At 45.2% G+C, this 15,736-nt stretch overlaps 1 protein-coding gene across 1 annotated transcript in view; it reads left to right on the forward strand.

The window, feature by feature from the left end:
• The window catches only part of wwc1 (WW and C2 domain containing 1), a 77,425-nt gene that overhangs the window by 40,709 nt on the left and 20,980 nt on the right, over positions 1-15,736 (forward strand). Inside the window, 5 exon segments of the mRNA XM_034098497.2 lie at positions 698-768; positions 6,266-6,511; positions 9,398-9,487; positions 12,480-13,073; positions 13,075-13,121. Coding sequence (XP_033954388.1) covers positions 698-768; positions 6,266-6,511; positions 9,398-9,487; positions 12,480-13,073; positions 13,075-13,121 — 1,048 coding nt within the window.

Below are 15,736 nucleotides of genomic sequence, written 5' to 3' on the forward strand. Positions count from 1 at the left end.
AATTACATTTGCAATAAAAGCCCATCCACAAACCGAGCAGAGTGCTTACAATTCTCCAACTAGATGAACCATATTCAACATTTCCTCACAGTAGTTTAGTCTATTCACTTTAACCTTCCATAGCTTCTGCAATGTCCCCATTTTTATAAATTCCAAAAACAATTAGGATGTCAGTTTTTACTTCACACAAGATACAGCTTTCAGTGAGGTCACACAGTCTGGGTTTTGAAGTTTTGCAGTTATCAGCACAACATAAGGTATAGTCCCACAGGTAAAAAACGAAATCAAAAAGTCTACCACGTCTTAGCATTCATCTTACGGCAGGTTTTTCCAAGAGACAAAAAAAAATATGGACACCAAGTCGACCTTTTAAAAGACAGGCTATCCATCAAACTGAGTGCAAGGACTTTTTATGTATTGATTCACTATAGAAAATGCCCCTGAACATTGTTATCTATTACCTGTTGGAAGATAATGGCTATGTCGCCCAGACTTGACTTATTTTTTATACAAAACATTGTTGAACAATCTAGGTTTGGAAAAACTAGACTAAACTAAATGGTCCATCATAATTATGTCCTGTAATGAGCAGTTTACAATGCTGTCTTGGTACGTTTGCTTTATTAAAGGATGATCCTGAATATTGTTTTATAAACTGATGTGTGTAAACGTCCATTATGTCATTGTTTGTGTGTAGTTCATGACCAGCACCAACAAACTGGCAGAGAAGGTTCGTGTGAGTCTGCAGTACGAGGAGGCCAAGAGAAGGTGCGCATAAAATCTATTGAAAACATTCAAATATGTCTGTGTTTGCAAGATTTTATGTCAAGGAATGCCTTAACCTGAATTAATGAAACTTTTATAATCGGTGTTGTTTAATTTTGTATGGATTCAGATTTGCAAAAGCTCTGTGTGATTTAGTTATTTTACCAGCTCACTAATCTGCTGTCGTTCTCCTGAGCGTTAAGCATCTAAGAGAATTTTCTCAAGATAAACACTGTAAAGAGAAGAGGATTTGTAGCAAAGGGTTGTTTGACCCTGGGTGTTCATCATACAGTTTCAAGGTTGAATACTTCTTTACAGAACTGTAATTATCTATGAAAACTATAGGTTACTTACGTAACCCCAGTCTCAGAGTAACACTCCGTTCGATGTCTCACTATGGGATGCGCCTCATCGCGGAGCAAACAGAAGCATCAATCTCATTACGCCAATCCTGATTGGCTGGTGATCTTGACGTCAGCGTCAGGGGAAATCACCCCCTATAAGTAGCCTGCGCCACGACGCATGCGTCATTCAAAATAAGCACCTCTTCTCGCTTCACCATAGCAAGGAGGGCCGTCTGGTGAGACATCTCACTTCATGTTACTCTGAGTACTGGGGTTACGTAAGTAACCTATAGTTCTCATTCATAACACTCCGTTCGATGTCTCACTATGGGAAATTGTAGCTCCCGTATTGCCAGACGAGCTTATCTCGAAGATCACCGATCAACCAGAATTTAACAGGTGGAGTCCCGACTCAACAAGGTGCCCAGCACTGCTCGGGCCACGCTTGGAGCGGAGACGTCTAGCCTGTAAAAGCGGACAAAAGTGAGCGGCGAAGACCAGCTCGCCGCTGCACAGATGTCTTGGATGGAAACACCCTTGAACAAAGCCCAGGATGTAGCCAGGCCCCGAGTCGAGTGAGCCTGCAGACCCGAAAGTGCTTGCAAATTCTGACTCGTATAGGCCAAAGCAATCGCCTCCACGATCCAGTGGGAGAGCCGTTGCTTAGTAACAGGCTAGTGCTTAGTGCCCTTGTTGACCCTCACCCAGGACACGAAGAGTTGGTCATTAAGACGAAGCTCCTTTGATCTGTCCATATATGTGTGCAAAGCCCGGACGAACCAACCACCTTTGGTGTAAAGGCAGGGTTGGGTTTCAACAACACTCTCGTTTGCCCTGGGGCGAACTGAGTGCATGAGGGATGTACCGACAGTGCTTGGATATCACTGACCCGCTTGGCGGATGCCAGGGCCAGTAACAGCACTGTATTGAGTGACAGATGTTTCATGTCAGCTCCTTCCAGGGGTTCAAATGGGGTCATTCTGAGCCCATTTAAAACCACTGCCAGGTCCCATAAGGGCACCAGCGACCTGGAGACAGGGAGGAGCCTGCGAGCTCCCTTCATAAAACGGCAGACCAAAGGATGTTGCCATGGCTGCCCGCACAACAGCTGATATATCTCCGCCAGCCCGTACGTTGCGGGCTAGGGCGGAACCATCAGAGTAAGTGTGTGGCGTTGCTCCTTCACTCTGGCCAGAGTTGGGGGTAACAGAGCCAGGGGTGGAACACGCACAGAGGACCAGGAGTTCAATCGTGTACGAGTGCGTCCCCGCCTAACAGTGCGTTTAAATCGTGCATTAAAGAGAACAGCTGTCATTGAGCATTTTTTCTTTATGCGAACAGATTTAACGCGGCTCCGCCGTAACGCACCGACAGCGGACTCCCGATCCTTGGATGAGGAGTCCAGTCTGCATAGAGTGGTGCACCTCTGGACAGTAGTTCTGTCCCGAGGTGCATCACTCCCGGTACCTGTGTCGCTCTCAGAGAGAGGAGACGTCTGCCGCTCCAAAGGATCAGTTTGTGTGCCAGTGTGTGTGACTGGAGACAACGCAAACTCCCTTGGCGGTTCATACACGATATCGTGTTGTCTGTCCTCACGAGGACATGGTGTACTCTGAGAGAAGGCAGGAAGCGTTTTAGGGTGGGGAACACCGCGAAAAGCTCCGGGTGATTTACGTGCGCCTGCTGGAGGTCTCTGCTCTAGAGACCTATCAGCCTGTCTGACATGCGTCCGTGGTGACCACCTTCTGTGAAAGGACAGCACCCGTAGGCGCGTCCCGCACTAGAAAAGTCGGGTGTAGTGCCACTACGCATTACATAATAACCAATACTCTCCGCCTGCCGTGGCGCGGAGAGAATATGGGTTGACTCTCTCTGGGCTTGTGAAAACAGATAAAGTATAACTGTTTTGAGAAGCCCAGGCAGATGTCGTGAGTCTCTCCTGCTGTATGCTCCTTAGAGCCAGCTGAGATGTCACGCTTACGGCTCCAGCCGGCACTGCGCATGCGCGTGGCGGTGGTGCCTTCACAGACCCGTCAGTAATCCGCCTTTTGAGAGCTGCCGTAGCTGCTCTCAGAAGGGGAACAATTGACGGGCTGTTTATTGGTTTTATTGATTTTCTTTTCATTTTTCTGAGCTGCGCCCTCGGCCTGAAGCCTGGATGCGTCAGCTGCAAATGTTTTATGACAGAAGGATCAACCAACGTGTGACATGTGTTTGTGCGGACTTGAGGATGGTATTTAGGCATCTCTCGAGGCGGCAGGAACACATTCACAGAGGGGAGAAGGAGGGGCTGTCACGCCACTCACTTCTTCTTCCTGAACTGCTGGCCGAAATTCTGGGTTGGCTGCGCCTGGGCTGCAGCCGGAACCGGATAATTTCTAGGCCAGCTTGCCCTTGTCTCCAGCCTGGGCTGCGGCCTCTGCGTCTTCGGTGCTTTAAACCGAGCAGAGTTCGAGGCAGCTTGGGCGAAGGACTGCTGCTGCGAAAGCAGCGGCTGGACCCTTCGAGGGAGGCAGAGGTGTAGTGCCTCGTCCTCCCTCTTTTTCGTCTCACACCTCCTTTGCATGGAGGCGAGAGCGGAGCCGAAAATTCCCTCGGGAACGATGGGCATATCCAGCACATCCTCCTTTTCCCGGTCTGGGAGGTTGGTGAGGTTGAGCCATCTCGCTCTTTCCTGCACCACCATGATCCCCATTACCTTGCCCACGGGCAAGGTAATGGGGATCCTTGGACGGCGCAGCGTTGGACACGGAGACAAATGTCCGTGACCGCTGCCATCTCGTCCAGAGTGGCTGCTCCCGGGCTACCCGACAGGTCCTCGCAGAGCTCCGCTTGGTAGGCGGTTAGCAGCGAGGACACATTCAGGGCCCTGGCGGACAACGCTGCAGCTTTGTAGGACTTTTCAGTCATTGTGGACTGAAAGCGTTCCGACTTTGCTGGCAGCGTGGGGTTCCTGCTTGGTGACGGGCCCACCTTTGGTAGAAGGTGAGCCGCTACCAGCGGTTCCATGGGTGGCATGCGGAGCAGGCGTTTGCACACGGCCTGCAGGTCCATGCTCAGACCGGGCGAAGCTGGTGCGCTATCGCCCGGGAGAGCAGCACTTGCCTCAGGCTTTGCAGCCTGAGCCGGTGACATGAAGGTGTCCTCTTCCTGTTCATCCGATTCGGACAGGAGGAACGCCAGGGCGTCCTCCTCTTCGTCCTCCTCTTAGTCCAGCTCGAGGACATCCTCCGCGGGTGAGACCATGGTGAGGTCTAACCGGGAGCCCCAGCTTGGTAAAGCGCGGGAATCCGTTCCCGCGTGTCTTGTCGTCACCGGGTCCCGGCCTGCCAGGGCGCGGGATTCTCGTTCTGAGGCCCTCGCTGATAGTGAGCCCCAGACCGACACGGAGAGGGGTTCGCTCTCTGTGGCGGACGCCCCCGTGTCTTGATTGCCGGTCGGCGGGTCCGTGGACATGGGGGGGGTCCTGTTCCGACAGGCTAGCTTGTCGGCGGAGGCTCTTAACGGTGAAGCGGCCGCAGCCGCAGAGTCGAGCCACCGAGTCCCTGACTCCTCTGGTGTGAGGGAGAGGGGCGTCCATCTTGGTCGCCTCGTGGCGTGGAGAGGGCCCGCTCTCGACAGGTGGGACGGGAGAAAAAGGTATTACCACCTTGTCCTTAATCCGGAGAAAAAAGGACGGTGTGGGTCTTTTATTCCCGGAGAATACTGACTGGTGTGGCAGTATGCTCCTTTTTTATCCTTTTCCCCTCCGTGGAGGAGAGAAAAGAAAAAAACTTCTTCGCTACTGTGGTGTCGGTAGAGAGGGAGCGTGTGCTGCTAAACAGGTGTGCTGCTAGCTTAAAAAATCGGACCTACCTTACTTTCTCGGGGAGAGAAGGGCGAGGTCGATTTTAATACTAACTGGCGTTAGTATTACCGTCTTCCTGCGAAGCAGAAGGAGTAGCCGGCGAGCGCCCGTCGACCGAAATGGGTATTTGGGTTCAGTGTGTGGACCGTGAAGCTTGCCCGGCTACTGTAGAGATGTGCTCTGAAGCGAGAAGAGGTGTTTGAATGACGCATGCGTCGTGGCGCAAGCTACTTATAGGGGGTGATTTCCCTGACGCTGACGTCAAGATCACCAGCCAATCAGGATTGGCGTAATGAGATTGATGCTTCTGTTTGCTCCGCGATGAGGCGCATCCCATAGTGAGACATCGAACGGAGTGTTATGAATGAGAACTGTTTTTCCTGTGTTCTTCCGAAGAGCCAATTGATGGCTAGAGTCAAAAGTCAAAGTCAACTTTATTATGTGTGATACAAACAGGGAGATCAACATTCTGTTTCTCAATGGCCCCAAGAATAAGAATATATACAAATATATGTATGTGTATATACATACATACAAAAATGAATATATAAAAATAGCAGTCTACACCAGAGGTCGCGTTAACCGAATATTTTCCGTCTATGGCGGATTTTTTTTAACAATGACGGAAAAATCTGAAAGCAGTCCGTCATTTTGACGGATTAGATCAAACTCGGAACAGCGCCAAAGTTTCCCGCAGCGAGGCTCCGGTGTTATGCCGTGTTATGCATGCCCGCCAAAAAGGAAATGATATTCCAAACCGTACTTTGCCGTACAAATCATTCAAATATCCGCGAGGTGCATGCATAACACGGCATAACACCGGCGCTAATACTTCACGAGGGTGCTCTACACCCCCCCCGTTGACAGTTCACGAGCGTACTCTCTCCCCCCCCTCATCAGCTCGTTGTTACAGACCCGACGGGTAATAATGGATTATGACCGTCAAAATGACGGGCAACGAAAAAGTCTAACGCAACCTCTGGTCTACACACACATTTGGACACAGGTGTAAGTCTAGTCTGTTAAACTAGACTTCTAATCATAATAATAACTTTGATTTATAAAGTGTCTTTCATTAAACCCAAGGACCCTTAACAATAATTCTAAATGGATGAATATATGACAACAGTACAAATATTTGGTCCATTGCAGCTAGTAGAGAGAACGTGTATGCTGCTGGATGACTGTATGTGTCTCTGTGTGTATTATTGAGTATATAAGTCAAATGTTCATTAAACGCCTCCTCCTCCTCCTCCTCCTCCTCCTCCTCCTCCTCCTCCTCCTCCTCCTCCTCCTCCTCCTCCTCCAGGATCGCCACCATCGAGGTGCAGATCGCCAAACTGGACAGCGAGGCGTGGCCGGGGCTGCTGGACCCGGAGCGGGACCGCCTCATCCTCATCAACGAGAAGGAGGAGCTGCTGAAGGAGCTGCAGTACATCAGCCCCCGCCAGCGCCTGCAGCCCAACGACAAGGAGAAGCTGGAGTCTGAGAAGAAACGTCTGGAGAGAGACCTGCAGGCGGCCAGAGACAACCAGAGCAAGGCCCTGACCGAGAGGTGGGGGGGGGGCAGGAGTTTATTATTACACATGAAATACTTTATTTACCTATAATTATCAAAATCTGTAATGTACATGTAAGGCAAGGCAATTTTATTTATATAGCACCTTTCAACACAAGGCAATTCAAAGTGCTTGACAAAAATGAAAGACATTAAGAGCATTGAGAAATAGTGCAGCGGAAACACATTATAAAATGGCGTTTAAGGAGTAATGTAAACATGAACACAATAAATAATGATACACACAAAGGAGGAAAGGAGGAGAGAACTAAATACATCTGTCTTCTTTAAGGACACACAGTTAATCAAAAGCTATGGAAATTGAAATACGGACTAGTACCAAAACACACTATTTAGTAAGCCAACATTTGTGAAAATGAAGCACTGTGGGCCTGCAGAGAAACACTGGCCTACAAGACTTTATAAATAATCCTTGGTTGTTAAAGATCCTCCAAAAACATTACGTTATTATAATTTGTATCATGTTTTTTAATCATATTGTGAGCAATGTTTCATTCCCTCCTATCCTATTGCAATTACAATATCAGTCAATGTTACCTAAATGAGTTATTTCCTTAAAGTGTGCAGCCCTCATCTCTGTCTGACAGGAGCAGCAGCTGCTGCTGAGTTTCTGTGTGTTTACTCTCTGACTCTCTGGAGAAGGTTAGAGGAGGCGCTGACAGCACTGAGGAGGCATCATCGTCTCCTCTGCTGATGAAGTGACTGACCTTCTGCTGCTGTTTGACTCCTCTGACCTTCAGACCTTCAGAGACGTCAAACCTCCCTGATGATTATTAACAGTTAGAGATGAGCATGACACTCCTCTCCTTTCCTTGTTTCTCTCTGTAGTCTCCTTTCCTCTACTTGTTTCCTCTTCTGTTCTGGTTGCCTCTTCTTGTCCACTCTCTCTGAAGTCTCCTCTTCTTATTTCTTTTTTTCTCGTCTCATCTCGTCTCCTTTTTTATTTCCTCTCCTCTTTTGTAAACTCTCCTTCTCCTTGTTTTTTCTCCTTTCCTCTTCTCCCATCTTCCTTTCCTCTCCTTGTCTCATCTCCTGTCTTTGTTTGCTCTACTCCTCTCCTTTTCTTTTATTTCCTCTCAACTCCTTGCCTTGTCTCTTGAACTCTCCTGCCCCCCCTTCTCCTTGTCTCCTCTCCTTGTCTTATATCCTGTCTTTGTTTGCTCTACTCCTCTCCGTTTCTTCTTTCTCATCTCCTCTCCTTGTCTTCTTTTCTTTTTCTTGTCTACTCTCTTTGTCTCCTCTACTTTCTTTTCCTATTTATTTGTAAGTCTCATCTCCTCTTTGTTTCCTCTCCTTGTCCCTTGGCCTCTCTCCATCCCCCCTCTCATTGTTCCCTCTCATGTCCTCTTCTCCCATTTGTCCTCTCCTTGTCTCATCTCCTTTTTTTGTTTTCTTTGTTTTTTCTCCTGTCCACTCCTTGTCTCCTTACTTTTCCCTGTCAACTCTCTTTGTCTCCTCTGCGTGTCTCTCTCTTTTCCTTGTTTCCACCCCTGTCTGATCCCTATCTCCTTATCTCTTCTTCTCTACCTCTCTATTTCCAGTGTTTTAGTCTTTTATTCCTCCATGTTCTCTCTGTTCCTGCTCTTCAACATATGTCCTTCTCCCCTCCCCCTCTCTGTAGTTTTGTATCACTCTCACTTTTCCTAAATAGCAGCAGACCAGAACATCAAGATCACCCTCTCTCCCTCTCTCTCACCCCCCCCCCCCCATCAGGACTCTTATTATTCAGGCTTCAGGTCAGACTCTACCTGAGCTCTGTCTCTCTTTGTGTGTCTTCTCCTGTTCCTGAAACCTGAGAGGCTGCAGGGCCTGCTCACAAAAGGAACCTCTTGTAGTCCACGCACGCGCACACACACACACACACACACACACACACACACACACACACACAACACACACACACACACACACACACACACACACACACACACACACACCCACACACACACACACACACACACACACACACACACACACACACACACACCACACACACACACACACACACACACCACACACACACACACCACACACACACACACACACACACACACACAGATGAAGAAGAAATATGCTTAGGATTTCCTGAAGATGAATCCACGTTTTGAGTGCAGCAAACACTTTCATTGGTTTAGAAGTTTTAAAAGACTCCATGCAGGTATTATCAGATATTTGGCCAATTAGACCTCCATTCAAGTTGGGCTCTGCCGGACATTGTGTGAAAGGTCATTATAGAAATGTCAAGTTGCCCTTCTCTGAAAAACACCACAGTGCTAGCAGAAGAGGCAGGCTTATGTCAAAAAGGAAGATCCAAAAACGAGTACACGCACACACACACACACACACACACACACACACACACACAACACCACACACACACACACACACACACACACACACACACACACACACACACACACACACACACACACACACACACACACACACCACACACACACACACACACACACACACACACACACACACACACACAAGGCTTCCCCTCTTTGGCCTGTTTGCTCTCCAGCCATGGATCATAGTAACAGCTGTTCATGTTTTCCTCAGAACAAAGCTTATTCAAACAGATGACACCGCTGTCCCCTGAACACAAAGTGGCTTTTCCCCATGACGCCTGAACACATCACCACCGCTGTCATGTTATAATTGTTCTGTTTTTCAAGGACTCAAAACCATTATTGATTTATTTTATATATGTTAAAGTGACCAATGTTCTCCCTGGGAGCTGCACAAAAGGAATAAGATTAGTGTTGTTTTCAATTTGTAGACAATTGAATTGTTCAGAATGAGAGTTATTTTTAATCATTAGGTCTGTAACTGACTGATTATTTTCGATCATTTCAGGCTGAGACTCCACTGCAAGAGGAACAAACTGGTCCGAGAGCTGGAGGAGATGGTCCGTCTGGCCACATCCCTGCATACTCAACTCAAAGGGTTTGTTTCTCTCATTACTGCTGTCGATGTCTTAAAGGACAATTCAGATTCATTCCAACCCAGGTATTACCTTTGTAGTCATTATCTGTAATAATTACAGAAGAGGAATGGGCCACTTTTGCTTTTTCATTGGATATTTGACTAAAAGTGATTTTTTTTTTCAGTTCTGAGATCAAAGTCAGAATTCTGAGATTTCCAGAAAATAAATATTATCATTTAAAGGGGACCTATCATGCAAAATGCACTTTTTTACGTCTTTTATACATGAATATGTGTCCCCGGTGTGTCAGGGGAACTCACCAAGTGTCAGAAAACACAACCCTCTCTCTTTTCCTCCATACCCAAATCTCTAAAAACGGGGCTGATACAGACTGATACAGATTTGAAATATCTCTGACGTCAGAAACAAGGAGCTCCGCCTATATGGGCAACTCTCCACCTATCAGGGGAATGGGGGGTTGCCGTGGCATGGTAACAGCATGGTAACAGCATGGTAACATGACGCTCGTGCCTCGCCCCCCTCCTTTGCAGGGGGGCATGGTCAGCTGCAGCTCATTTGCCACAGAATCAGCCCTTGCAAAAACAGGGCTAGAATACAGCAAATAGAGCGAAATGACTCGAGGCATGGCTAAAATGCATGATCTGTTTGGTATTTTGAAAAAAAAACTTCACAGACATGTCTTATATAGGTATGGCCCTACAATATATTATTCAAATATAGCATGATAGGTCCACTTTAAAAAACTCAAATTCTGACTTTTTTCTCAGATTAAGGTCAGAACAAATTTCTTGTCATTTCTGGTTTCTTGGTCAGATCCCAAACAAGTGTTTCTCATGTGTCCCTAATCCTTTTACGTAAAATTAACATTTTAAGCACCAAGTCATTTATCTGAAAATGAATATTTCTCGTAAAAATCCAATAAAAAACTAATGTTCGTTAGTTGATAGAGATAGGGCTGGACTGTTATCGTCAGTACAGTAGAGACAGTTAATGAAGGAACATTTAGAAATAAATCCGTTGACTTAAAGATCAGCATGTTTTGCTTTATTTTTCCTTCATTCATTTATCACATTTAGGCTTTCTTAAATTCAGCATATTTTCTCACAAGGTCTTTGACCATTAATGGACTGAAAACATGTAGTCATTAGATTCAAATCAGGCAGAGAAGGGAGCAGAGCTTTGAAGGGAAGGGGAGGTTGAGAACATTTGGCGCGATGGAAGTATTTTAATGTTTAATCACCAAACATTTGCAAAAGATGAAAGCCATTTTGTTCTCCTCGTCGTTTTCATTTCACTCGCCACAAATCTCTCTTTCCAGCCCAATTATAAACGTCCCAGGGAGGGAATCACATTTTTATGAGCTGACGCAAGGCAGCTGTAAGAACTGTACTTCTTTTGAGAATCGTTTAATATTTTACACTCAGACAGTTTAAATTCAACAGTGATATTCTGAATAGTTGCCAGTGTCCTCTCTGTCTCCTCCTCAGGCTCGTTTACCTCCCTCACTCTGTTTCTGTTCACGTCTAACCTTCTGGTCGGAGAAACATCAGAAGTCTCCCCGGGGGACAGGAAGTCTTCCCTGTCTTTGCTAACGAGCCTCTCTGCTTTCATTACAGAGCTTTAATACACAGCTACAGGAGGAATCACTCTCAATATCTAAGGTCAATCTTAGGCCCTCCACTTGTTTTCAATTGCAATGAACATCTCTACTGCTGTGCTAAGATATAGAATAAGACAAAATAGCCAAACAGATTGTGCAATTACATTCAGGCTATTTGATATACAATACAATAGCTTTATTTGTAAAGCACTTTAAAACCTCCAGACCAAATTGCTGTACAGAGAAATAATTAAATGTGTTCATAAAATACACAAATCACACAGCTCAGCTCACATAGTATAAGAAAGGTAATACAAATAAAAAGGTAAAAACTAAATAATAATGTATACAAATAATAACATACGGCATATAGTAAAAACAATATACCATTTAAAAGCAACAATCTACAAAGTGCTGAACGCTAAGGAGAAGAGGGGGGTTTTATGCCTTACAGAATATATAAGATATAATAAATAGGAGGCATACATAAACTAAAAGGATATAACTATAACAATTATTGTGATCTGTTTTAGCTGCATTATTTTGGGTGAAATTTGTTTGTTTTTTATTATGGAAAGGCAAATAAAAGAGTGAGCAGACAGGGAGGTATATAGTAGACGTGGGAAACAGTCTGCCTGTAGCCATGTAGCTTTCTGCTCATCCATCTTCATGTCTCTTCCTTCTTCTTGCCTAAAACGTGTCTTTTTACTCTGTTGTCTTCACTAAAGCCTCTTTATTTCTCATCATTTTCTATCACTAAACTCAATGTGAAATAGAGCAATATGCCGTTTATAGGAGCTATAAAATGTATTCGTATTGTATCCAAAGCATTTTGACAAGTGTGACAGCAAACAACCTGGTTACACATTACATTTGAAAGCGTGGATGTCATCAGCGATTTTGCAGACGCATATAAATCTATTAGTATGTTATGTTCTGTTTGAAAGAAATAACCTCTGAATGTAGGATGGTTGTCAAGGAATCCACACAGGCTTTTTATGATTGCATTTCCTAAAATAAATTCTTAGAAAGTAAACGGTAATAAAGAAGTCCTGTGTTCTACATTTTCTTTAAAAAGGTTACTTTATTTTAATAAACTAATTATAACACGGTATCCACAGATCTTGAAGACTTTTAAAATGGTAGAACTTCCTCAAAAAGCGGTGAGCCCAGTCAGATGTGTCGCAAACACTTCAAATGTAGGACAACATTATTTATTTGGGATTGGTCTCAAAAGCCTAAACCATTGTGGAAGCATGCTGGATTATAGCAAACACAAACTGTCTTCTGGGCCACTGCCTGATAACTTGAAAAACACCTTGCATCATCGCTTGATAACAACTGTTCTGGAACATGCAAAATGTTTTATTAATTAGCTGTCTCTCCCTCAGGCTGTCGGCCAGCACCCTGTCCTGCTCGTCGGGCAGCAGTCGGGGGTCTCTGACCTCCAGCCGCTGCTCGTTGGCCACCACCTCCAGCCTGGGCTCCACCTCCTCTCTCAGCTTCACCGACATCTACCTGGAGCAGCCCGAGCTGTCCGACCCGGACTTCCAGAACAAGCTGGACAGCCTGCTGCAGGAGGGGGGGCAGGGGGGCTACCGGCCCTCCAGCTCCATAACCACCATCCACGAACACGAGGTGGTAACAGGCTCCGGAGAGACGCCTGAGGTCAGAGCCGGAGAGGTGGGAGGGGGTCCCGCTGGAGGAGGCGTGGCGGGGGAGTCAGGGTCGTCCAGGATCCAGGCCCTCAGACTGTCGGAGACCCCCCGCTCCATGAGCTCTTTGTCCCCCCGCTCCTCCCTGTCCTCTCTGTCTCCGCCCTGCTCGCCCCTGGTAACGGACACTAGCTTCCTCTCCGGAGAGACGTTCGCGGGCCAGGCGGGGCCGGGGGGGCTGAGCCTGGATCTGGAGCTCCACAGCAGGCTGGCAGAGCTGGAACTCAGCCTGGACTCTCAGGAGCAGAGGCAGGAGGAGAGGGGGGGGGCCGGAGGAGACGCAGAACCACAACACCACACTGGGCGAGGAGGTCAAAGGTAAAGAGACGTCCTTTTTATTCAAAAGGTTCACACACTAGTTTCCAGTTCATCTCAAACGTTTTAGAATGTGAAGCAAAACACAATCTGTACAAAATACAGGTCAATATTATTTATTTGGGGTTGGTCTAAAAGTGTATTCTTTCTTTTTTATTCAACACTTTCACACACTTGTTTCCAGTTCATCTCAACATTTTGGAAAGGGTTTTTTTCAGGGTACTTTGCAGACACGTCGAGTTAGAGGAGAAGATGCTTTGTTCTTCTTCTGTGTGCAAATTCCCCTATTACAAGATGCATTAGATAGATGGATAAATACTTAATACATCCCAAATTGAGCAATTATTAAGTTACTAATATTGAAAAGATAGAATAAGATATGAATATAAGAGAAAATTAACATTAACAACAACAAATATATATTCATAGTATAAAATGTATCACTAGAGTATCCAAATAATACACCATATAAAGAAAATACTGAATACATTTGAATACTGTGCAATAGACATTTCACTAAGCAAAATATCTCAAATCTAGACGGGACACATTATAGGCAAGGCAAGGCAAGTTTATTTATATAGCACCTTTCAGCACCAGGCAATTCAAGGTGCTTTACAAAAATGAAAGACATTCAGATAAAGGCATTTAAAAACAGTAAAAGATAATAAAAGAAACATTAAAAGAAAAACAAAAAATGAAAGACATTCAGAAAATGGCATTTAAAATCAGTCATTAAAAAGAAAAGCTAATAAAATAAACATTAAAAGATAAAAGTTACAGTGCAGTCTAAGATATGAATAGTTCAATTCTTTCGGTTCTTGATTTTTAATTTATTCACAGAACCTCCCTTTGGAAATCCGAACAATATCCCGATTGTTAATTTAGACTGATTGTTTTCACCATGTTATGCTCGCATGACATCCACAATCGGACCCTCAGGAGGGTGTACTAGCCCCCTACTCTGCTCTGCGTTCCATAACAAAGTCTTTCAGTGTTACCTGAACACCCCGTGTTACCAAAACACTATTTTTCACCCGTCGGTGCTGTGATACTTGTTCCTCAGTACAACTCACCCAAAAACTGATCGTAAACCCTGGCTACGATGGATATCCCAAATATCCTACTTTGGAGCAGTCCCTCTCATAAATGTCATGGAGAAAGTCTTCAGCCTGGATTTAAAAGTAGTCAGAGTTGCAGCGGACCTGCAGGTTTCTGGGAGTTTGTTCCAGATATTTGGAGCATAATAACTGAACGCTGCTTCTCCAGGTTTAGTTCTGACTCTGGGGACAGAAAGCTGACCAGTCCCTGAAGACCTGAGAGATCTGGATGGTTCATAATTTAGCAGGAGGTCAGTAATGTAATTTGGGCCTAAACCATTCAGTGCTTTATAAACCAGCAGCAGTATTTTGAAATATATTCTTTGACACACAGGAAGCCAGTGTAAAGACTTCAGAACAGGAGTGATGTGATCCACTTTCTTAGTGTTAGTGAGGACTCGAGCAGCGGCGTTCTGAATCAGCTGCAGCTTCCTAATAGATTTTTTAGTGAGACCTGTGAAGACACCATTGCAGTAGTCGAGTCTACTGAAGATAAAAGCATGGACAAGTTTTTCCAAATCCTGCTGTGACATTAGTCTTTAAATCCTAGATATATTCTTTAGGTGATAGTAGGCTGATTTAGTAACTGTTTAGTAACTGTTCAGGTCAGAGTCCATGACTACACCTAGATTTCTGGCTTTATCTGTTGTTTTGAACTTTGCAGACAGAAGCTCAGCGCTCACTTTTATACGTTCTGACTTTGCTCCAAAAACCATTACCTCAGTTTTATCTTTGTGTAATTGGAGAAAGTTCTGACACATCCAGTCCAGGGTTTCCGCTAGGATTTTTTCTCGCCGGTCAAATGTCCGGGCAGAATTTATTTTACCGGACAAATTTGAAACTTACCGGTCATATTTCAATAATAATAATAAGAGTTGTGTAGCAGAGTTTCCGTAAGCAGGTAATTTACCGGACTATGAGCGGATATGCTGATGTTTAAAACTCAGTTCACGGGGCTCATTTTTATATTGCTTCAGTTTATAATCGTAACAGATCGAAAAAATTCAGATACATTTTTCAATAAATTATTCCACAAACAACAAACAACATAATTATTACATTCAAACAAACTACTTGTAGTAGATAACGTACATTATTCAGAAGTTTACATCAACTTTGAATAATAACACGGGAGAAACGGAGCCTCTCTTTTCCCCTCTCTCTCTCCTGACAGCACGTCAGTTTCTCATGCAGCTCCTGCAGCTCGCTAAACAGAGGGCGGGGCTTCAGGTGATTATACAGAGCTGCGTGTCTCGGTCAGACTCAGCAGCTGATCTGATCTCTCTCTCGCGTCCGGTTACACTTCACTCGCGTTTATGTCCATATCGATCAGATCCAGCTCTCCTGATCGGCCTTTATAGAGAGCACCGATCAAACTATTAAGAGTGAATATCGGCCGATAATGACCGGCGGCCGATCTATCGGAGCCTCCCTAATTATTACCAGACATTTTGACCGTCAGGTTTTGAATTTACCGGTTTTTTATACATTTTACCAGCTAAAAACCGGTAATTACCG

This window comes from Pseudochaenichthys georgianus, chromosome 14 (assembly GCF_902827115.2).
Source record: "Pseudochaenichthys georgianus chromosome 14, fPseGeo1.2, whole genome shotgun sequence".
NCBI classification, from domain to species: Eukaryota; Metazoa; Chordata; class Actinopteri; order Perciformes; family Channichthyidae; genus Pseudochaenichthys; species Pseudochaenichthys georgianus.